This window comes from Lates calcarifer, linkage group LG13 (assembly GCF_001640805.2).
Source record: "Lates calcarifer isolate ASB-BC8 linkage group LG13, TLL_Latcal_v3, whole genome shotgun sequence".
In the NCBI taxonomy this organism is placed as follows: domain Eukaryota; kingdom Metazoa; phylum Chordata; class Actinopteri; family Centropomidae; genus Lates; species Lates calcarifer.
The window spans coordinates 5,866,978-5,892,419 of record NC_066845.1 but is presented as its reverse complement, the minus strand read 5'-3'; the positions used below and the strand labels follow the sequence as shown (position 1 = coordinate 5,892,419).

At 40.7% G+C, this 25,442-nt stretch overlaps 1 protein-coding gene across 1 annotated transcript in view; it reads right to left on the bottom strand.

Annotated features, from left to right (window-relative positions):
- fbxl17 (F-box and leucine-rich repeat protein 17) overlaps positions 1 to 25,442 on the bottom strand; it is a 204,570-nt gene that overhangs the window by 118,658 nt on the left and 60,470 nt on the right. The window contains exons 7-8 of the mRNA XM_018675016.2: positions 17,699 to 17,806; positions 6,480 to 6,610 (exon numbers count right to left, since the gene is read on the bottom strand). Of these exons, the coding sequence (XP_018530532.1) occupies positions 6,480 to 6,610; positions 17,699 to 17,806 (239 nt within the window). The remainder of the gene's footprint in view (positions 1 to 6,479; positions 6,611 to 17,698; positions 17,807 to 25,442) is intronic.

The window sequence follows — 25,442 nt, the reverse complement described above, 5'->3', positions numbered from 1 at the left end:
TTGGTGGTTCAGGCTCCACTGACATTTTCCATGGCATTTAGAAAACATCCAACAAAACCAAAAAGGGGTGGGGTGGGGGGGGGTTACTAAAAATAGTTGGCTGACGGAAACCTATGCGCAGTAGGAAGTTGAGGTTATACAATAGATGGTAGACACTTCAAATGACCTCTTATCTTAAGGATTTGCTCACTTTCCCACAGTCTCCTGCTTTCTTTAACAGAGATGAACCTTTATGGCTGAACTCAGCAGCTACTGAGGTCGGTCAGAGAATGAGTACCCCGCAGCAACCTCAAGTTTGTCATTTCACTTTTATAGTAGTAACACTCAGCTGACAGCAGCCCGTATTTATATCAAAAGTGTGAGGTGGTTTAAAGAAGAAAACAAAAAGAGATTCATTTCATTACCACAGGGTACATTCCCAGGCCTATATTTATCAAACTGTGACAGACTCAGATAAAATTTAAAATCCTCTAAAAAAAAAAAAAAACCCTATTTTTTTCTGACATGTTAAGAATAAAAGTTTTTCATCATTTTTCTATGGACAAAAATGGTTTGAATGTAGGAGAACTTTCTTGCCTAAGAGTTAGATAAAAAGATTGATACCACTGATATGTATGTATGGTATTTATAAGGCTGGGGCCAGCAGCTGGGTAGCTGCGGCAGGACAGAGAGGACTAAAGGCTGTACAAGTTTTCAACTACAAAGTTGAAATGACTTTAGAAGAAAGTGTCTGTACGTAAAGACTAAAATTCTGTTAAATTCTTTCTTTTATGATCAATCTTGCTTTATTTATTTTTATTTATTTATGTATGTGTAAGGACCTCCTCCACCAGTAGCAGACTTTTCTCACTGCTCTAGTTTGGTTTTCTTTTTCCTTTTTAATTTCAAACAAATAAAACTTGCTTCAAATTCACATCATGGAGTCTTTTAGAGAATACAATCCTGTCTCCTAGAAATTATGGTTGTACACAACCAATTTGCAACAATTTTTCTAAAACCAGCTAACACTTTCTACTAACATAATGAAGAAATATTGCTAACTTAGGTACCTACCCACTATCTTCCCCAACCACCTCAATCATTTGTTTCCCTGTTTTCCCTGTTTCTAGGAGACAGGGTTGAAGAATAAGGTCTCAGTGTGGAGATTTAACAACGTTTTAATATGAACAGTGGGGTCCTGCTAAATCCTTGTGCCTGATTGCTTATACCTTTCTGAACATACAGGTAATCACATGACATGGAAGGTGACTTGACATTGCTCTAACTACAAGCAAATCGCTTGGTTAATCTTCCCAAGTACTTTTAGCAGGTAACCTTTTTTTACTCCTAAGTTGGCTCTTTAAAATGTTCTTGAGTGAAACTCACAAAACTTTGAAAAACATAGGCCCTGGTCACCTTCACTGCGACCAAGCAAAGGGAGCAAACCAACCGTCATTTGACACGTCATTGATCACACTGATGTATCATATACTTGTTCAATACTGGGGGTTTAACACTTCTCCAAGCACTGTGCTATCTGCCAGCTGGCTGCAACAGAGGCTATTTGGAATGAGCCTCCATTGCAAACGCCTCCAAATCCACACGCCTTACAGTTTTAGAGAAGGTGTGTTTCTGGGAGAATGCTTCTCCAATTATCTGCTACTTTATAAGCTCCTGAAAGTCAGAGTGGGCCCCCGGTCATCCCTCATCTAGTCCGATTTTTGCGAGAGGGGACAAAAATGTAGAACAGCCAATTTGGGCTGTGATTTGTGATGCTCATAAGTGATGGAGATATGCAGAGAATGTTGGCCTGAAGAAAAAAAGCAAATAAGGAAAAAGGGACGAATATTGATTCCCCTGTTTAAGTGAAGCTGCCGGAAAGACTAAGAGATGAAGGAAGAGAGGGAAAGAGGGGGGAAGAGCAGCAGGGCTTTTGGGAAATGCCCAACTTCCAACAATACAGATCTCATAAAAGAAATGACTCACTTACTCCATTCATCTGCTTTCAGCAAAGACTACAGGCCAACTGGACCAGGGCTCACTCACAAACACACACACACACACACACACACACACACACACATGTAGACGGACACAGAGGAGGACACTCATAAATCTGCATTTCAACACAGGCCTTGTGTCCAGCTGCAGGGTTAATGTTAGCAGAATGGTGTCTGACTCTTTGCTTTGACCAAAACCACTGAGGAGGCTTCACGGGAAAATTTATTGCAACACACTCACACTCGCACAAACAGAAAGTTATGTCTGCAAAAGCATGAGATTCACATAAGGTCCATGTTTAATCTTCTTACTTCTGGCAGAAAAGTACAATATGATGAAAAAACAAATTATATAAATGATGCTATTAAATCAACACAGTCTAAAAGGAGTTTTCACACAGAGACACATCAAAAACACACAGTGGTAACAACAATCACAAATACACCATACATACAACACAAAGGCTCCCCTGAGTTTCTGTGAAATGGAAAAAAAAAAAAACAGACACCAAGCAGCAAAAAATATGAAAGAAAACCGTTTAACTCTGACACTGTGTTCTCAACTTGGTTCTAAAAAGTGAGCACTGCCATTTGCTCTGCCGTTTCACTTTGATCATGACTCGCTCCCCATTTTCAAACGCCTGTGACATTTGAAAAACACAATCCCACTTTGGTCTCCTATCATCGCCGGGAGAGGATACAGAGAAATAACAGGGCCAACACTGCCCACCTGCAGCACATCACATCACCTCTCCCCGAGAAATGACGGTGACCGAAAAATAGGCGTCCTACTGTCACAATCTGCCCGTCGGACCATAACGATGGGAAGTCCATATTTGGTCATCAGTTCTCACTTTCTTACACCTGGATGCTGTATTTGGCTATTACTGAGAGAGATGGAGGGAGCCAGAGGATACAGTGTTTATTTTTTTTAAAACTTTTGTTAAGGCACAGACACAAGAAGGAGGAGAAAAAGGAGGAGAAAAAGGAGGAGAACAGGGAGGAAAAATGAGAGAAATGCTTTACCTCCCACAGAGCTCTATCTCTCCAATGGCCCCTTGTTGGGGGACAAATTGAGCCTGGAAATAAGGGGTCATTTCCTCTGCCTGTTTACCTGTTCGCAGCCCACTGTCATCATTTTGAAACACACACACACACAAGCTGACCCAGCTGTACCCTCAGAGAGCTAATGTGAGGGAGGGTTGAGTCATTCTGGTCGAGCAAGCAACCTGTGTGTGTGTGTGTGTGTGTGTATTTGTTGGCTTCCCTGACAGCAGTGACCCTGATGACCTTTGACTCTTTGAACTCCAGAGTCAAATAAACCATTTCAGCTTCTTTCTTTGGAAACACACCAACAGTCTGTCCATAGGAGAAAACCATCATTGATAAAATCTCACTTTAAAACAGCCTGTCAGACTGAGAAGTTTGTGTGCGTGTGTCTGCCCATGCTCATACTGGGTAGTGTGTCTATGTAAGGTGCTAACTATTATTTAGATTTTATCAATTCTGATCAGATTCAGCTTACTGATTGAGGTTCTTATCAAATCATGGTCCTAATTACTACTATTGTCATGTTGTCTATAGATGTGCAGATTTTCAGTATTATATTCATGTTCAGTCATTTGTAGTAAATAATAAGGTATTTAGTGAATTTTTAGTGAAAGGTAAAATAAATTTAAAAATTCTCTATTTTGCTATGCAAAAATCAAAGTCTTTTTTCCACTCCACTAACCAAAACTGCGTAAGCCACATTTTTCAACAGAATCTCTCTCTCTTGTACTGGTCATACTTCACGCGTGTTGACTTAGCACACCCCAGTGCAATAGGTGCATAATTCAACACAGAAAAGTTGTTGAGGCAAAAAAAAAAAGGTGGTTTCAATACACAAAACACTATTTCTGACACAAGGAAATATAAAATACATTTCTCCTGCTCTAAACCTGTGTCCCTGTGTTAACTGTTCAGTTATTTCTTGTTTTTTTAATCAAAATTCCTCTCATGAAAACATTTCTGATGAGTAATCTTATATGAAGTATATGAATAAATTATCCAATCAAATGTAACTAGGGCATCTAGCTAACCCTTTCCTCCTTCATCCTCCACCACCTGATCTAACAAAAAAAGTATTTGCTAAGCCTCACCCACTTTTGAGTGATCCCATCAAATGATTTAAATCCCTATTGTGTATATTCTACTGAAGTGTAAAATATGTCAAATTACTGAAGATACAGACACACTAACTCTCTAAAAAGATGAACCTAGGTTCTGCACACTTGGCATGAAAATTAAAACACACTCTCCTGCCTTGCGCTTCATCCATCACCTTCCTCTGTCACCTGCGTCTGTCTTAAAATCTTCAAACCAGGCTCTCTCTCTCTCTTTCGATCTGTCACACACAGAAACACACACACACACGCTACCGCATTTTTCACATTGTGACGACCACCCTGCCAGCTTCTACCTTTAAATAAACCCCCTTCTCTCCTCTCCACTCCACTCCGAGCTGTGTGACTGTAAAGTGTAACAATAAAGCAGCTTATGACTGGAGGCTTTTATTTGCTCTGAGTCCTTGAGCAGCAGTCAGCATGTACACAACACACACAAATGCACGCACATATACACACAGGTCTGCGGGGCAGGGAGGCAGGGCAGAGCAAACAGCCTGCATTACTTCTACTGTATGTTTAAACTCCTCCTCTGGTAGGGAGGAGGTGGAGCAGTGCAGCATCAGAGCAGCAAGCATGTAAGACTCCTCAGCTGCGACCATACACCTCAGCCTTTCAGGTCCCTACTGTCCCTGCTTCATTCATAAGCCAACACACCGACTGTATTCTGCCACACACACACAATATCCTAGCTTCATCTCCCACACAGTTTGACACATGCACGCACACACACACACACACACACCATTTTAAATTCCAATATTCCCACAGGTGATCCAGAGAAACCCAGTCAGACACACGTACCCCTTCAGCCCCTGAAACCAATGAAGTAAATATCATTATGGAATCAATGCAGCCTTGTGTGTGTGTGTGTGTGTGTGTGTGTGTGTGTGTGTATGAGTGTGAGTGATAAAAGGAAGAAGTTGATAACACCATGTGGTCCTGTGAGGATTTCACCAAACTCCATGTTTTTTGATTGAAAGAAGGCGAGTAAGGTATTACCATAACATTCCCACCACATGTCTTCTGTAAACTCAATAATGCAAGAATGATTTCACACATGCAACACACACACACACACACACACACACACACACACACACACACAACTCGCATGCACCCATTGTTGCCATGCACCATGGTAAATTCAATATTGTGTTCACACTCCTAAGCCAGAGTGGGAGTACAGTCGGCAGAGAAGCCACAGCCGTAGCTGTAAATCAATAGATTAAATAGAAGCATATGAATAAAACAGAAGATAATAAATAAAAGAGGAGATGGTTTACTCTTCCCATCATATACTGTACAGGTTCTCTCCCATTTGAGGAAAAAGGGGAAAGAAAAAAAGAGTGGGAACAGCAAGCAAGATGACCAGAGAGACTGTCAGAAGGAAACAAAGGAAACAAGAGTTTTTGTCATGCTTTTAACTTGTGTTTTTAATTCTTATGTCTATCTTCCCCTGTGGGAATGTTTGCATAAGGAGTATATATGTTTTAGTGCGGTATGTTTGTTTTTTCTTTTCACTTTAAGCATTTCAATGTCAGTACTGAAACATCTGTGCGGCCTTGGCTTGAGAGACAGATGTGTCAAACACTTTTTTTCATCTTTGCCATTTGTGAAGTTAATTATCTCAAATATGGTTCAGCTCCAAATGTGTGTGAGCGCGTGTATGTGAGTACGGTTTGTTTGTGCGGCTATTAAAATCGTCATAGGATTTCATCAGCTAATCAATGAGTTGATTCAGATGAAAAATCATTTAAAGTTTTTCTCTTGTCGCCGAACATGAATGCAGTCATGCAGAAGGTCTCCAAGTCTAGTGCTTATCAAAGACAAAGGGATACTTGTGAATATCACTGCAATGTTTGAGACGTGATTATTATTTTCCATAAATGACTAACAGCTAGCTTCCCATAAAAAGATCACAAAAATTGCTAATCAATGATTCTTTGTCAACTAACACCACAATGAGCCATTAGTCATGTAATTTACTGAGTGGGGGCAGTCCCCAGACCCACTGATCTTCTTTTATTGGACTCATTATATGAGTATTGGCACACATTAGCAGTGAACTTACTATAATACCACTGTTGGATTATAAACCTCTTTTTAAACTTAAATTAAATGTTACAGTTTTTCTCTTCTTGTATTTTATTTGAACCCCCTATCCTCATGTTTCTTCCTTTTTTTTTCTTCTTTATATGATCCAAAGTTTGTTTTTTTTCCTACTTAGACTGCCTTTGCTAAGTCAGTGACTGTTACGTTGTGGGCCAGAAAACCCATTGACACACACCACACGTTACACTTGGCTTTTACAAATAAACTTCCCTTTACAAACCTGTCGTTGATGCTCCAGTTGAGGCAGAGGTTGAGGGAGCTAAGGTTGCGACATTTCCTCACCACCTCCATCACTGTCTCGTTGTTGAGCTCTGAGATGTGCCGCAGATCCAGGACACTCAGGTTCCGTAGCTGCAAAAGGAAAGGCACACACACACACAAACACTTGAGCGATTAAATCACGTCAAATTCACACAGATAGGTAGCTGTGCTGCACAGACAACCTAATAACAATCCTCCACTTTAATAAAATAAAATCCAGCTCTTATATTTGATCTCTTTCAAACAAACAGTTCTACAGACACACAATTTCCTGCCTGTTCACACAAAGACCAGCAGCTGATTCTTTACTATGAGCAGCTGTGGAAGAGAAATATTCTGTGAAAGAATATAAGATATACAAGCCCTCTGAATTACATGGCTGGTTTTAATGTATCCCCAAGGAATATGAAAAATATATTTCTGTACTCTGAGTAAACTTGTATTCTGACACATGTACTGAAAGATAGTATGAATGCAGAATAAAACCTAACAAGGCAGACAAATGCTACAAAATTGCTTGCTATTACTGTTTACCATTCTGCGCCTGCATGCCTGGTGTGAGGGGTTATGAGCCAATATGAGCATTCACTTTCCTCCTTCCTTTCATCTCTCCGACTTTCAATAATCCCTCTTTCCGATCTGAATACCTTATAAGAGGGGCTTTAGATTAATCCTCCAGTCAAAATCTCTACTTCCTGACACACTCTTCGAAACCCACACTGACACAATGTTCAACAAGCATTCCCGCTCGCTGAAATTACAGAGGCTTTTCAAGTTACAGCACAGGTGTATTTTCTCTGATACATGCTCAAAACTATTTAAGGCACAGGTGCACGCACGCACACACACACACACACACACACACACACACACACACACTCACACTCACACTCATACACACACCAGGCTCACACTCATACACACACCAGGGATGCAAGATAATAGAGGTATGATATTCCAGCCAGCCGCCAGGGAGGCAGAGAGGTAAATGTCATGGCCAGGGCTAAAGAGAAAACAAGCTTACAGTTGGTGTTAAGATCACTGAGCACTATTGTCAGCTCCATAGCCATGACATATACCTACCAGCATGAAGACGCATGGGGGGAATGGATAAGGACTACAGCTCACTGTGTGAAGTAAGCACACATGTAAACAACTCTCCCCTTGCCCCACATGCTGAGAAATCAAAACGCAGAGATGCACACACAGACTGCAAACAAACACTGCACTGCACTGAAGGTAATAAAATAGGCTTTCAAAACCTTTACCTCTGTCTAGCCGGTCCATTTGTCTTTCTATTCTTACGTAGCCTGTGGCCACATTTTGTCACTCCTCAAGAGAAAATTGGATCCACACCTCTCGTGATAAAAGGTGTGCTTAGGCATGAAATAAACATGAAACAGATTTTGTATGTGGCATATCCTCACCTATACTGTGAGGACAGGCTTTAGATGTTCTAATGAAATAAACATTAAACAGCTTGTGCTGCACAAAGACGGGTCAGCCGTGATCGCCAGGGAACGACTAAACTGACATGATAAACAATGGTGTTTAATGAAAGAGGAAAAACCCTTAACTGTGTGCATTAACACAGACACTCACTCATGCAAGGAGATGCTCATACACATGCACGAAAGCACACACAGACCCAAACATGCATACGCACAAACTGTCATGTGCCACTGTGGCCAGTGTAGGATCGAAGTGCTAAATTATTCATACAGAATGACACTGATCTGTGTGTGCATGTCTGTGTGCATGTATATACATGCATGTGTGTGTGTGTGTGTGTGTGTGTGTGTGGCAGCATTGTTTGCATAACAAAAGCAATGCAAAAATCAAACCTGGATATAGGCAAACTGACCACTGCCACTATTATTCATAGCAACAGACATGCACTAACACTGTCCAAAAAAAAAGAAAAAAAATGCCATCAACAGCACACACCCACACAACACACACAAACACACACACACAGTTATTTGCATTCAGTATTTATGGCTATTAAGCCTGGAGTCAATTTTAAAAGCCCCAACATCAAAAGTAGTATTTGTTCTCCAAATCTTCAAAACTGCTTATGTCTGCTAAACAGAATTTCTACTACAACCAATAGCAACTGTTTCATTGATGTGGATAACCAATGAGAAACCAGGCCAACCAGTGTGAGTTTTGATTGGTCGAGAGTGTAGCTAGGTTGAAGAAATTTTGAAAATTTAGCAGATGTCTGCATGAAAGGAAAGAGGCAGAGTCACGGCTGCGACTGTAACTTTGTTAATCCATCTGTGAAAACTACTGCAAGAAAATAAATTCAACAGTTTAGCAGACATCTCCAAAAACCGAAAAATATCCTCCAAGTCCCTGAAAAGCAAAATCACAAAAAATAAAAACAACTTCTCAGTAATTAGTCACACCTCCAGAATGTGACGGGCCACAGTGCCAGTGTTTGTTTTCTCATAGTCAACATACTATCATAATTTGACTCCTAGGTAAAAGGTTTTAATGCTTCCAATCTTATTTAATTATTTCCACTCATAATATAGCTTATTATCTACTCGTGTATTTCTGTGATCCAAGAATAAACAGGCATGAAAAGAAAGAAAAATAAATGGGGAGAATTTGGGAGGAGTGAGCGCGAGAGCTTAAGACAGAGAGGAAGACAAAGCAAGTGATTCACACAGCACGGGGAGAGAGAAAAAGAGAGAGACAGAAATAGAGAAGGAAAAAAGTGAAACCGAGTGAAGAAAGCAAGTGAGAGAGAAACAGAGCAGCAGAATAGAGAGCGGGGGATTTGGTGAGGGGGCTCGGCAGGTTTTTCTCCTCGTTGGCTGAGGTCTGTAACCAGGCAGAGTTCGGCTCCTCTCCTCTGAGTTGGCAGCTACACCTGGATAATTATTCATGCTGCTTGTAAAAAAAACAGCGAAACCTGCTCTGAGGCCAGCGTGTCGTCCCCGCCTCGTCAATACACATGCATAGTGCAGGAATTAATGCACACGCTGATTATATAAATATTTCAATGACCATTAGCACACATGTTCTCCTGCATGAAAAACAGTGGTGGAAAGTGTCTAGGGACAGTAACACTATATAACTATAAGTGTGAGGAACCTGAACTTTAATTGAGTGTTTCCATTTTATGATACTATGGTACTTCTACTGTACTCCTTTTCAGACAGAAATATTTTACTTTTTAATCCACTGCATTTATTTGAATTACTAGCTACTTCTCAGATTGAGATTTTATCATACACAACATATGATCACATCATATTATATGATGAATTTTCTCAGGCTAAATCAGCAAACTATACATAAATCAGCAAAAAAAAAAAAAAACCTGCACCTTGACCACCTACAATATTAAAGTACTGCTTTATTGGTAATGCATCAAATATAACAATAGAGTAATTTAATATGGTAACCCTCTATTTTTATTTCAATCTGAACACTTCTCCACTACTGCTACTCCATCACTGGATTAAACATGCACCACAAGCTTAACAAAAACATTATTAATGTCAATAGTGATTATAGTTATAAAAGTAGTGATCTAATTATATTATATTATTATATTAATTATAATAATTAACTTACCTACCTAGTGAAATTAATAATCACAAAATAAAAGTTATGTCTTCTGTTTTAATCATCAGTAAATCAATTTGCCTATCCTAGATTACATTTTAGGATAGGCTTAATGTCTGTTCAAGTTATTTCTTTATTCATTTAAATTAAAATATATATATATATATATATATTTATCTGAAAAGAACAGAATCACGTCAAGCACCAGAATCACAAAATTGGATGTGAATGTTTATAGACCAACTCTAAATCAGCTCAGTTATAACACATAATAATCTCTGCAAAGATAAGACAAAAGCAATTACTTCACTTTTGACAAAAGATGGATGAGCAAACAGTTCTTGTCTGAGGACTGGTTGTAGCCAAACAGTTTTATATAAAAGAGGCTGTTTAATTCAGTCCACATGACCAGAGGAGATCTCTGAGCTGCAAGCAGTTTGGCTCTCACCTGCTTCAATTAGAAGCCTCTCTCAAACAGGAAAAATAAGAGCCCGAGTCAGAGGTCACACAGAAAACGCCACGTTAAATGAAAGAAAAATAACTGGCTGTTTCAGCCAAGCATAGGCTTGAGCTCAATATTTGGAGAGGCTGATTTGACACTTTATTACATTAGTGTATGTCACAGTCTGGTGCACAGTGTGTGTGTGAGTGCATACCTGTGTATGCTCTGCCAGACTACAGAGCTATAACTACCTGTGCTATTACTACATTTATTTACACAACGTCAAGCATCATGATGCCAAGCAGGAAGTTGAGGCCTAACGGACCCCATGCAGAGGATATGATGTCATGCTTTGAGCGCTGGCACAAAGCGGCATGAGTTCACGGCTGTTGCTGTCCATCAACCTCAGTGTCCCAGCTGACAAGCCACTAGATGACATTTAAAAAGCTCGGACAGAGCGAGCATTGTTTTAGTCATAAATAGCGAACATGTTGGATTTGGAAAATATGAGCTGCTATTTCATTGCTGTAGTTAATTTACAACCACTTCAAGATTTAGTATGTGAGTTTAGTCAATGAAATATAGGTTTTACTCTGGGAAATGCATAGAGAGCCCCCCAAAAAAACACATGCAATACAAGAACTGTCCATGAAAGTTTTTTTTTTTTTTAAAGCAGCTTTTCAGTAAAACTAAACAGCCGTAACAGTGGAAAGTCTCAATTGTCAGACTGGCAAAGATGAGTAGAAATAAGTTTAAATCCTCTAAACAATGCAGGCAGAAGTTTAGAGAGTCACTTTGAAGTAATATTCAAAGTCCTAAGCAAGAAGTCAAAGTTACAGGGTGTTGTTGAGGTGGCATTGTGGCCCTGACACATTTTGCTCAGCTGTCCGCATGTGTTGGGGACGGTGTGAGACGGGATGAGGCGGGGGCAGAAAGGTGAGATGAATGGCAGCGGTGTCACTGGGTGAATACAAGTGCGCACTCATGCATACACACTCTGGGTTTTTTTTTTTCTCTCCCATATTGGAGCATCCCAGACAGTTCAGTCAGACAGGAGAAAGCTGTGTCGAGACAATCCCACTGCAGTAAGCCTGAATCACAATCACACGCACGCACACACACCCCTACAGACACATATTCAGGAAAACACACCCACACACACACACACACATATAAAAACATAGAGGCCTGTGCAGACAGAGTGATATGAATATTTGAAAAAGGACTGAGGCAAATACTGGAAAGGCCATGGGTCTGGTATCACAAATACATTGTCTGCATCAGTCATGGACCAGTGAGCTGATCCCTATGCGTGTGTATGTGTGTGTGTGTGCATGTGTGGTTAACTTCTCTCTTTATCGGTCTTGTGCCCATCTACTGTCTATCACGTATTTTCCCTCTCACACCCCCCACCCCCCCTCCACCCCCGTTTTTCTCTCTCTCTCTCTCTTTCTCCCTTTCAGTCGCTAATCCTGCATGTGTTGGTGTTGATAACAAACTCAGTGGCGAGGAAAGGCTCCAAAGAAAGATAGAGAGCGCTGGTTTCTCTTCGGCGCGCTAAGCCAAATGACCACATAGGCACGCACGCACATGCACGCACACACAGGCATGTGTGCGCACACAAACCAATGTGACAGCACTAGATGACAGTCACAGCACAGTGACACTAGTTGGGCCAATAATGAGACATGATATCCCTCCCTCCAGAGGTCAAAAACCTCTCTATCTCTGTCTGTCTCTGGGTTAAAAAGTCTCGGAGCCAAATGAATTATTCTTCAATTACTCTTGCAAGAGACACACATCGTCCGCAGGCTCTTCTCTGCTCATTATATTCATAAATCCCCCAATCTCTTCCATACAGCAGTGAAGAAAATTATTACAATTTCGACTCATTCTGCGACCCCCACAACCCCATTACCTTTCTTCCCCCAAATCCCCTCTGCTCCTTCGTTTCCCCTTTATCCTCTCCACCACCCCTGAGACACAATACACATGTACAAGTACACAGCCACCCACACACACACACACACACACACACATACGCACACACATTTGTACATAGGAAAAAGGTACACATAGATGTGAACACACATACACACACAAGCACACACATGCACTTACTTCTCTGGTTTGTGTTGGGGGTTATCAGTTTGACACAGGGCACTGTGATTATGTATTTTCTGTGCTCCAGTCAGGGGGAGGAGATAAGGGGCCAGCAGACTACAGCAAAGCCAGACACCACTCCATCCTACATGGGGAGGAAGTGGTGGAGTGGTGGGTGTGAAGGTGACAGTGGGTGAAGACCTGTATCTTAACTTTTTGTGTTTCACCACTTTAAAACCTTTTTTTTTTTTGCCCCAAACTGTCCTCATGGCAATTTGTAAAAAGAAAAAAAGTCAAAAGCAATAAATATTATTGCTTTATTTTTCTTTTTTTCTTCTCATAGGTTTTGAGCCAAATTTGTATGTTGCGAGTACATACTGCTCCACTAAGCCACCAGGATGGATAGAACATATGACTCTGGTTATGAAATTAAATAGCTTCCCTGTCATAAACCAGACTGTTTTATTTGCTCATAAACACACAGAAAGAATGAGGTATTGCCCGCAGTCCAATTCTGTCAAATTTAGAGAGCATTTATCAAAGGTCTAAACTTTTTTTTTTTTTTTTTGGTCAGAGAAGAACAACAAAACCACTGGAGCGGCACGGCTGAATTAATCTACAAGGCCCCAAATTAAGACCAGACACATCCAAGTTCTGCACATCAGAGAGACAACACATAGCTATTACAGTCTCCAAATATACCTCTTTTCATCTCTGACACATTCTTCAACAGTCTCTCCATTTGTTATGTCTTTGGCCTCCTCTCTTTTCTCCAGAGGGTGGGAACGTTCACACACACAAAAAAGGCATTTTGAGGCCCACAGTGTCTTAGGGCAGTGTATAGGCTGATGTATAAGGAGGGGCATTGTGGGTAGGCATGACAAGCAAAGGGAAGCCATCAGTAGGGACATCTAAGGCTGGGGGAATGAAGGCTCTCTGGCACCCAGAGCTGCTCTCAAACACTGGCTCTCTGATAGAGCCGACCTTGGGCTTAATCACTACCAGAAGAAAAGAGCACCACTTGACAGGAAGATGGAGAGACAGAGGGAGTGTGTGTGTGCGTGTGTGTGTGTGTGAGAGAGAGAGAGAGAGAGAGAGAGAGAAAGACAAAAAAAGATACGAACCACAACAGTAAAAAAGACAAAAAGGAGATACATACAGACCAAAAATACCAAAATCAAAAAGAAAATGGAGAAAGAGACACAGCAGGTAACAGGTAACAAACTGCTCAGAGTTAGATAATGACTCTGTTGGTGCTACACTTTCTTTTCCAAAGCCAGACAACAGCATGTGACTGAGGCTGCCTGAAAAGCAGAGGGGCAGGACAGAAAATACTGTATGTTATCCACTTCTGCAATAGAAACAAATCAATTTCCTCTAAGACACAAACACACACTCACATCTGCAGAATGGTGGTTGCACTCAAACTGGATGAGAGAAGCACAAACACAAACACAAACACACAAACAAATCTATTGTGCTTCCACCTCAGTGACTTGTCATGAACTTGACTAAAGGGTGAACCCTCTGAAATCCATGTATATATACATATGCATACGTATATTAAGGTTCTCAAATTAGCTGCTGAGGGAGCGCACCAAATCACTGAAAGCTCTGGGACACCCACTAAGCCTCCATCCCAAGGCGTTTTGTATCCATTACGCAGCCTTGGGATGTGACAAGCCTCATCAATAAAAACATTATTAATGTCAAGAGCTTAGAGTCAACTTCATTACAAAAACCAACCATAAATAAAAATTTACATTATACCCCTGGCAAGGCAACACAAAAGACCACATCAGAGATACATTTGCTCTTAAAATCATGACATTTGAAAGCTGTATGTAATGTTTGATTCCCAACCAGTAAGGAGTTAGTATTAGAGAGCTTGTTTTCGTAGGCTTTACTCTCTCAGCCAGCAGAAACCTTGATTTTGCCTTTCAGCTGCTAACAAGATGATGATTTATCAAACAGTGCCTGGCTACAAATATTGAGCTGTGTTGCACATCACAGAGGAACCGCACAGCTCCCGTAGGACTGGAACACTGCAAAACCATTTGAGGAGCATAAATGCGACAGCTTTACAGTTACTCTACACAATCTGCATTGAACTCATCGCCATGGGTGGCCTATTTCAGCCATCAGCTCGCTTGATTAAAAAAATACAATTTCAATTGATTTCCTCACACCCTAATTTGTGAGAAGTCAGTATAAAAAAGACTATCAATCTGAAATGAGTGTGTCATATGAGAGAAGTTAATAAAAGTAATGGATTTTCCCTCTTTTCTTTCCTGATGATAGCTGGATTGCGTGCGTGTGTGTGTGTGTGTGTGTGTGTGTGTGGTGTGGTGTGTGTGTGTGTTTGGGGGGGGGGGCAAGATTATCAGAGAGGGAGAGAAAGAAATCGAGGAAGAAAAGAAGTAGGAGGGAGCGTGTGATAATCGAACAAGAGAGGAGCGCTGCAGTCCTGGAATCGCACGCGGGTCCACAGAGTCATCAGAAATGCAACGATTCTAAACGCGAGAATATGATTTTCAATCGACACTGGATGGGACCAAGTGGGAACGAATGAGAGGAGGAATCAACTGCTAAACGAGATAATTACTGTCAGAGATTATAGAGAGATGCAGAGAGAGGAAGGGGCAGATAGACAGGAGAGAGGGAAGGCAGAAAGAGATGAATCACAGACATGATGGCTGAAATGACAGGAACAAAGACAGAGACGGTTTGACTCTAAATCTGTACAGACAGACTGTGGTCAAAATGTTATCCTTGAAACATTTCCATCTCATCATGACTCATAAATTACGATCACACCGGTGCCAGAAACTTCAGCTACCTTCAAAAAAGTATTTTTAAGTGGCTGTTTTGATTGGATCTTGTTATCGCCCCATCACTGTACTTTATCAGTTGGTGTGAACGATGTAAAAAATAATCTTAATGCAAATCTAATCTGGACAGCAAGAAAGACCATCATTAAATTTTATTGATTTCTAATGATGCTCTGTTAGTGAAAGATGGCTACATGATTTTAGAGCTAATACTAATAGATATTTGAGAGTTTAGAAAATCCAATAAAAATGTAACTTCTTCTTGTATCAACTTCTTACCTCACGGCAATAATGTAGAAGTGTACTTGAGGGTGTGTCGGTGCACTGTGACCTCACTGTCTGGTGTGGTTACAGGTGCAACAGAGAGCACTTCTGACCACACACACATCAATGATTCTGGGTATGATGAGAGGTAAAACAGACTTGAAAACTCCAATGAATAAACTTACAGCTTCAGTCCTCTTTAATAGACAAACTATGTAATGGTGACATTTTTTAACTACCTCATATATTTTTTGTCGTTTCTGTACTGCAATTTTATTTTTACTTCTCACCAGACATATAAACTGATACCAATTTATCAGCTATAAACTAATCAGGCAAATTACCATCCCTGCAGATTTACCAGTCCAGTTATATGAGAGGGTATTTAAATGTAATCCTTAGAGAAATGGACCTTAATTTTAAAGGACATCTAGGGACTCCTCAAGATTTGGCAACCAGTGATTCTTATAGGGGACCCCTCTTGACTAGTCTTTCTTTTGGGGTTATACAAATGCATACCTGTTATGTAAGTGTGCAAAGGAGTAGGAACATAATTCCTGGTGTTTTGTGTGTCTGAAATTTAAAATTTATTTTGTGAGCCTGGAAACAAATGGAGCTGTCAACATCTGTTTCCAAGGTCGAGAATCAATTTTATTTTTTAAGGCAACACTGTCAAGATATCTGTAAAAGAGCTCAGAAAAATGGAAATTTGAACATCTATAATTTCACAACAACTGAGCAAACTCTAACCAACAAAGAAAGATGATGTGATTCAATCAAAAGCTCAAGAACAGCTACAACTGTGGCTCTGTGTGTGTCTCTCGTATCTGTCCTCGATAAAGAGATGGGGGGAAAAAAGTTCAGTTGAAACAAACCTGCATCTTAAAAAAAAAAACATAAATATTATCAGAATTATGAACTTGCTCATCTGAACTCCTAAAACTTCACCTTGGTTAATACTGCAATAAATAATAATGAGGTGTGCTAGACTGCGCCTGTGGGTGGATGTGTATGCGTCCACCTCCAGGTATGCTAATGCTGTTATGACTGGCTGGCTTCATTACTGTCTGTCTACAACACCATGGCCAAGGTCAGTGGAGGCTGCAGAGATGATAGGGGGCCAAAACCACAAGCACAAATTAATCTGCTGTTTAATCTAATAATGCAGCATGGCATCGGGTGTCTAAGTCCTATTAACACAACTGTAATTGCATTTGAGGAGGAATGGGCCCACGCAGGTCCACAAGGATAGGGTTCACACTCACATGTAAACGCAAGTGCATCAAACACAAATCAAATTGTATTACACAAGCACTCTTGGGTGCGGACCATACACACTCACACACTCTCGGTGGATGTTATGTTGGGAAAGGGAAATAAATGAGAAGAAAAACAAAGTGCAGTAATATCCTGGTGAATTTAGTTCAAGCAATCACCGTGTGAGTGCATGTGTGTCCATGTTTATATGGCATGGAACATCTTTAACCACGGAGCCCTTCTCATTAGCATGGTAATATCCAAACAGCAGGGTGTAGTCAGAACAGCAGCGTACTATTAGGATTCATCTCATTAGGCTTTCATGAGATTTAAAAGTTAACACAAAATAACTTCAGAACTAAGTCTGAGATAAAATACACAGCGAGGTTCTGAGTTTACTCTCCAAAAGTTAAATTCCCCATCCCCCACCCCCCAGAGACAATGCGTGGCCTGTAGGAACACAGAGAGCTGGTCCACAGTAACAGGATTAGACCAAAAAAACTTAGTCACACTAAAAATTCCCTTGACATTTACTGATGCAAGTAATTACTTCAAAAAGGTGAAGCTGTTGACTGGAATTAACCTTCTTTCAACTGTGCTGCAGGCAGTATGGTATCATTTTTTTCTGTACGTAAGCACATAACTTGAGTTCCTATGATAGGTGCGACAACACAAATCAAAGTTCTGTGTGGTGCTTACCGCAGTAAGGTGGATGACTCCCTGAGAGGTCACAGGGCATCCCATGAAGCCAACAAACTGCAGCTCGGGACAGTGCTCTGCAACAGCCTGCACGGAGCGATCAGTGACCTGGACAATAGAATAGAGTGGAATAGAATAGAATGGCAGGAAGAAGAGAGAATTTACATTAGTAACCCATTTAATAAACATCCTTTTCTTGATAATGAAAATAATTGCAGAAATTATTTCTGGTTCATGTTTTCTCTTCAAATAACCAGTTTTATTTCATTCTTTCACTCCATACAGTTTTAATATGTTTTATTCAGACACATTTCCACAATCAACCCATGATATTCATGGTGAAAAGACATCTGAAGGACTTTTTTTCTTTAGTCTGCATTGGGGAAAGCTGAACTTGCCAGTAATGTTAGCAAATAATTCTAGTAAAAGTATTTTTCAAATCTAGTGTGTGCAGACAGGTGCTGTCAGACTCAAGCCTAAATGTCTACTCCATCTGTGCCGAGGGTCGGTGTGTTCTGTGTTTGAGGAACAGCAGAGGAAATAAGTGAGAGAGGGAGGATCACAGAAGGAGAGGAGGAGGAGGAGAATAACGGACAAAGCAGCTAAAAGTGTGCGTCTGCCAAGCCGCGTGGGCGTCGACTTATGATGGATGGACCGTTCCCCATCATTCACCGGGCCGTCTACTAACAGCTCATAATGGATCAGAGATCAATAGGGAAGCAGAGCATTTCCACCAGCTTCCACTGTAGTCATCAATAGGGGTATTGATAGCTACTTCACCTCCCTCACCACACTCAACACTGCAACAATATGTGGGAGATTGTGTGTCCTCTCTGTAGGCTTGCTCAGTGCTTCCTCAAACCCTTCATCAATCACAAAGGCAAAATGAGATGAGAAAAGAGAAGGAGAGAGAATAGAGGGAATTGACTCTACACTGTGATTAACTGGGAAACCAAAGAAAAACAAACATCAAAGAATATTAGAACAAAAATTTGTTTTTTTTTTTAGGTATCCATGTCTAGATTTTCAGTGTTTCTTTATGAAACTCTCAAAAAGCAAGTCAGGCAAAGATACATTTAAAGCATATCAGTTAGTGATGGCTAAACACAGAATCCTTTCCTTATCAACGTCGACATATTTGAAGAAGGTCTGTCAAAGTACACTTAGACATGAAAGACTTGAAATCTGAAGTCTAACATATTTTGAAAAGTAAATGAAAAGTAGTGTTTAATATGAAGTACTGAGTGCAGCAAAATTTGGAAAAAGACAGTTTTTAGAGGTGGGAAATTCATGTGTTAGTTGTGTTGTTGGCCTTACCATCACCCTCTAAAAATGACATCAATAGCTCCTCAGACTAATAAAAACTGAGCCAAGGGAACAGCAGGGAAAAGCTTTGCCACTTCCTTATTCAGTCTAATGCAAAAAGCAAAATGATGATCCTGGACAGTCTGACAATTCTTAGTCATTAATGCAGGAAGGTTTCCAAATAGTAAATCAACCACTGCCTCTCCTGAGGCACTGTCTTTACTGCACGATTGACAAGATAATTAATTGGCCAGTTAGACTGCAGAGTGGCGACTTTCCGATGGAGCTGTAGTATCGAGTTGTTCAACAACAGAAATGTTGCACAGTTACAGATAGGAAGTGATCACAGCAAGACAAGTCCTTAAACCCATAATGGCCGCTTAACCATTGTTTTATAACATATTATTTGAGTTTTTCTGGACTTGTACATTTTGGTTTATATCTGTAAATTCTGTGTTAACGGGTGGCAGACTTTCATTTCTTAAGTGTGAACATTTGTTTTTCTGAGTGATATGATTTTGTACACAGTGTTGTAAAAAAAAAAACTGATTTACATGAAAGAGGGCAGGACATATAACTTTTGACTAATCGAGTTTGCAACGGTGAGGAAAACAAGATGTAATGTATAAATCTGTATACACCCTAGAATGGAAAGTGAACAGAGGGTGGAAGCTTACAAGTCAGAAACTGAATACACCAACTGGAAAACTGTTTATAGACTTAGAAAATGAATCCTGCAGAGATTTAAATATACAAGCTTTCAAAATACAGCATACAAGTATAAACTCAAATGTACAAGTTTATGAAACTAAGATTACAGGAACAACACTGTATTTGGATTGAAATATATGTATGTTTTTAGTGGAAAGGAGCGCTCACAGATCCATTTGGTTCCCTACCTCATAAAACTGATTAAACTATGACTCATAAGTCTTGCTCTTTACTGATTACTGTACTTGTCAATATACCCTTCATTCTCTTGATGTGATCCTAAATTCACATCCTTAGACTTAATCACACCTCTGTCACTCTGAAGTCCCACCCCCACCCTCCTTTCCAGGTCTACCTTAAAGGTTACTGAGTTGAGGCAGAGGAAGATGGAAAACCCAGAGAGATAGCGAGGGGAAAGAGAAGTCACAAAAATAAAGACCAAGGTGTCCATTTATCTTTCACCGAGTCACATACAGTGCGGCTTATCTGGGTAAAACACCTCCTATAACTCTAGTGAAGTTCAAAGGTATGTCGCTCACCTTATCAGTAAGAAGCCAAAGTGCTTGTAAAGTGCAAAATGGTTATAAAGGAATGTGACTGCAGAGGATTTCCAGTCACAGGTGAGTAGTGCAAGTAAGTTTTGAGCTTATAATTTAACTATGAACAAGATGATGAAGGAGGTCTGTGTAGTACAACTGACTGGATGAACTTTGGTCCAAAACATTTTGGTTAGTACCGTTATCCTGCCTTGCTATGACAGAAAAAAGAGAACTGAAAGAAAAAAGGAATTTTTTACCATTTGTCAGCTATGCTACCTGCCCATCTTATGTCAATCTGTCTGTTCCTTCCACTTTAGTCCAGACTAAAATATTTCAACAACTAGTTAATGGATTGCCTTGAAAATGTGCACAGACATTCATGGTCCCCAGAAGAGGAATCTTATTGAATTTTACAGTATGTTCTCTTTGGTATTAATTTTAATCACTTTGGTGAGTCTCTTACTTTTCATCTAGCACCCTCATCTAGTCCAAATTTTAATTTGTTCTACACTTGATTTTATGACCAAATACTGCAAAACTGATCACATTTCCATCAGCCTCAACTGTGCTTTGCTCTAATGTTAGCATGGCAACGTGCTAAACTTAGATGATGAACATGGTAAACGCTGCTAAACATTGGCAACATTTGTCACTGTGAACAGGTTAACATTTAGCTCAATCCACTGTTGTGCCTAAGTATAGCCTCACAGAGCTGCTTGGGCTTATGTAGACTCATAATCTTGTTGATATATTGACTCCTGGAGATATCATCTTGCAGCAAGGTGAAGGTGTAGGAGTTTTTTTCCACATTGTATAACTTTTCCTTCACTTCATTCTGACAACAGGTTTTACATGTTTGAAATATGGAAAGATCTACTCCAAGACTCCCTTTAAAAGGACATAAGAAAAACTAACAGGCTAGGGCTTTAACAGATGGGGTGAATTACATTTGCACAAATAAAATGATAGAGCTCTTTTTTTATCTCAAAACTAATGAATGAAGTTCACCCTGTCACACTAAAGGTATATCTACTTGCCCTAATTGACACTTGCCTTCATCATTACACTGTTCATTTCAATATTCTCCTAAATCTGAGAACTTACTGTGGTGGACAGTCAACTTGGCTGGGATGATGTAGAGGAAATAGCCCATTGTGAGGGAGAACCTTCTTAAAGGTATCAGCATTTTAAGCCAAATTATAAAAAATGAATAAAACTTATCACCCAAACAGAACTGTTCATCCACAGTTGTTTGCACAAGCTGTAGCACTTTACTGTACTTGCTAGCTTTGTATAGGGCATAGTTTTTCAGAGCAATCAATAACTGGATGCACCTTAAAATTCTACGCCTCAGGTTTGGACCCACCACACCGCCCATCACCACTCACTGCAGTCAGAAAAGATTAACTGAAGGTGAGTCAGCGCTCCCACTCAGAGACACTGATGCATATGGAACCTGATCTGCAGGGCCAGGTGGAGATAGGAGGGAGAGAGAAGAGTGGAGTTGTCTTTTTGAGTATAAAACTTAAAAAAAAAAAAAAAAAAAGGCTCCAGAAGGACCAGCCTGAGCTGAGCAGCTGGCAGGTGATGTGAGCTGGCCAGAGCTCCCCTAACATGGCCTCTGCCAAAAAACCATCAAGGAAAACATTTTCAGGTTGACTACCAGCAAAATCAAAAAGCTACACACTGCCGTGATCCTTAAATCACAATCGTCTGCAGGAGCAAGCAAACGAATCACAGCAGAGGCCACCTCCAGACTGTCTTTCATACCGGTGTTTGTGCTGCAAGAGTGTGTGGGTGCAGCTGAGTGTGTGCACAAGTAGGCAGTGTGTGTGTGAAAGCAGAGGAGACGAAAAGAAAGAGAACAGGTTACACATATACAGTAACTCTCAGCAGGTGAGAAGGGAGACAGAAAAGAAAAAAGTGAAATCCCAGCAGAGCAGAACAGGCCAGGAGGGCATGTACCATATCAGATTAAGCCTGTGTATGTGTCTGTGTGTGAGTAAGACCATATGGGTTTTGTAGCTAAGATTTGTCTCCAACCCACAAACACAAAAACCCGTCCCAAATTTCTCTCTGCTTCCCCATCTTCCCCCTCAACCTTTCATGGACTTTGATTTAAAAACATGAAAAGAGCCATGGCAGGGCTTTGGAGAAGAAGTGGCCAGCCAAGAGAGGCCTTAAAGCCTTTTAGAAGGGATCTGGTTTAATAGTCTCTGGGTGAAGGAGGTAAGGAAAGCAGGAAAAAAATAGTGGGCTGGAATGGTGGAAATGCTGTAGTCATAAAGATAGCCTTTGTGTGTGTATGTGTGTGCGTGAGTGTGTGTTTTAAAGAGCTGGAAGGTAATTGTTGAGAGTGCTGTGGTAGCAAAAAGGGGTAGTGCTATATGTGAGCGTGTGGTTTTTGTCTGGCGGCCTGTTCTTTCAAAATGCTAGGGCAGCACCCAGGGGCCACTTCTCATCCAATAAGGGCATTTAAGCTTGTCAATATCGTCTATCATACGACTGGTTTGACTCCATCAAACGCGCAGGCAAAAGAGATGGAAACAGAGAAAGACCGGAGTAGATTGACGTTCATCCCTTTCATCCCTCACTCCATAGTTTTCTCCCTCCCTGCCGCTAAAGTTTTACATTCCCCCATCATTTAAAACTCAACAATTCTCACGGACTGAAACAACACAGCAAGAATACTCCCTCCCAGTCTTCCTTTCTTTTATTTTTCCATATTTCACAAACACACACACACAAGTAAAGCCAGTTCAGGGAGTGTGTGGAGGGCAGACGCACTGCATTTGTCTATGCTTGAACTCTGATAATGACACACAATCGCACATACACAACCACACAAAAACCGATTCATCCCACACACATAATAAAAAATACACTCTGTTGCCTGACAAAAGTTAAAGGTAGCATAAGTTTAAACTTGTTCTCTTATTGCTAGCTGGAGCAAGATTTCCAAACCAGCTGTGCCTGGAAGGTGACCTGCCAGAAATCTCAGAATCAGAGATGAGAAATGTATGTAGACTTACGTTTTACTGTTTGCCTGCACCCGTACAATTGTCACTCAAACAAGAGTTGGAAGCATCATTAGGTTTCTCAGGAAAGGATGCAGCCATTAGCAAGTGTAGACTGATGGTCTGAAGGTCATCTAAATTAGTTTTTCTTCACATTTGACTATGTGGCATTTATTTGAGAAGCTGAAACACACTGTTGAATCTTCTCTGTGTTGTACCCCAAAGTCATCAAAACACTATTATTGAGAGGCTGCCCACCTGGTGACTACACAGACTCCCCTTCAGTCTTAAACTTAGCAGGCAGTCAGACCACATACAGCCCTGCTTTAAAACAATGTAATGCACACCTCTGGCAGATGCAAGTTGAGTTAGATTCCGTGAGATTGAGGTAGAGGTCCTCACCTGTAGAAAACCTACCCAAACCCGAAATAAATACATTTTCAAAAAATTTCCATTTCCATCTCCTGCATACATACACGCAGGTCCATTCAGGTGGTGCCCAACTCGGGTCCTGGGTCACGAGCGCCTCATGAAGACCTCTAGTTTGAAGGCTTATAAGGCACCAAAGCACTGAAGAGGAGTTTATAATATTATGAGACAGGATTTTACAACACTGGAAAGTTATCACAGTGGCAATCATGTTTTTGCTTGGCAAACACTGCGCTTTCCTGGATAATGTTGCAATGTTTCTTTGCTGAAGCTCTGTGCCAATGCAGTGGTCTCATTTAAACGAATGAAGGGTTTTTTCACGCAGTACCATTGTCTGTCTGAACACAACTATTTCAAATTTCCTTCCTAAGACAAGTGGAACTAACAGTGATGGTGGTTATGTACTGAGCCAGCCATGGCATTCAAAGGAAACTGTCTGGAAAGCCACATGGGCCAACCAAGCCAGATATAAGGCTTGATTAAGCTGCTGAGTATCTTATTTTTGCTTTAGTGCAGGGAGGATTCAAGTCACAAAAAGTCCAAGAGGTCTAGTTTGTACCAGTTTGAAACAAAGTTCTATACACTACTGCTTCACAGTGACAAAGTTGCCTAAAATCAGCAAAAATCCTCAATAAAAGGCCACTGAATATCATGATGTCTTGGTGATAGCTCTCTGTTACTGAAACACTCTGTATTCTAATTTTACAGATTTCCAGTATTACCCATAAACAAGAACGCCAACTGCAGGCCTGCGAGGTACAAATTGAAGTGGGACAATTTTCATCAAAGTTCTATTCTTTCCAGGGTAATCATTTTCTCCATAAATACTCTCTTAGGGGTGCTACTGCAGTGGGTTCATCACAGCCTTGAAATACACACACAAACACACAAACTTAAATGCGCACACATAAACTTGTGTGCACACACACACGCACCCCAAACTTTGTCTCTTTTTAAAGAGCTCAGATGGGCTGTATTGATGCGAAGGACTGGTGATCTGGCAAAAATCTAAATGAATACTTATCATCCTCTGTAATATCCAATGCCTGGAGACAAAAGCAACACGGAAAGTCATAAAGTTTTACTACAGCGAGGGAGAGTCTCTTTACTGTGCTGTCTCTGTGCTGATGAGCAGGCACTGTGGGCTAAGTGCAGGGTGGTTTGCTTGGAGCTGTGCATGTGTATTGATCTGCAACTAAAGCTTTAGCAAAGCTGGTTCACATTTATGTCTGCAGAGAAACAAAGATACGTGCATGCTTTTTCCACATACAGACATGAAAACATTCACATAGGCTCACACAAAGACACATGCTCTGTACACACACACACACATACCAAGGCCAAGTACACAGTTGAGTCTAGACAGATGCGAGGTTCCTGGTCTCCAGCTATCCAGTGTGATGTTTTCCTTGGCTAAACAGGGGGACCAGTCATATTTATGAGATGTGATGAGACAGGAACACAGGATGGATCACAGTGAGAGACAAGGGAGAAGAAGATGGGGAGGGGGAGGAGGAAGACGAGGAAAAGAAGTGGATGAAGGGGAATGAGAGATTTGCAATCTTTTTATGTTAACATAATGTAGCTTCTAGTCCTCAGTGTATTGCCCTGGCAAGCTTGAATGCTTCTTTCATGCCTGTAAATCCTGTCTGAATATGGATGTGACAGACAGGCAGTGAGAAAGATGGAGAGGTGGTATGACAGGCCAAACAAGCCGTGTGTGTGTGTGTGTGTGTGTGTGTA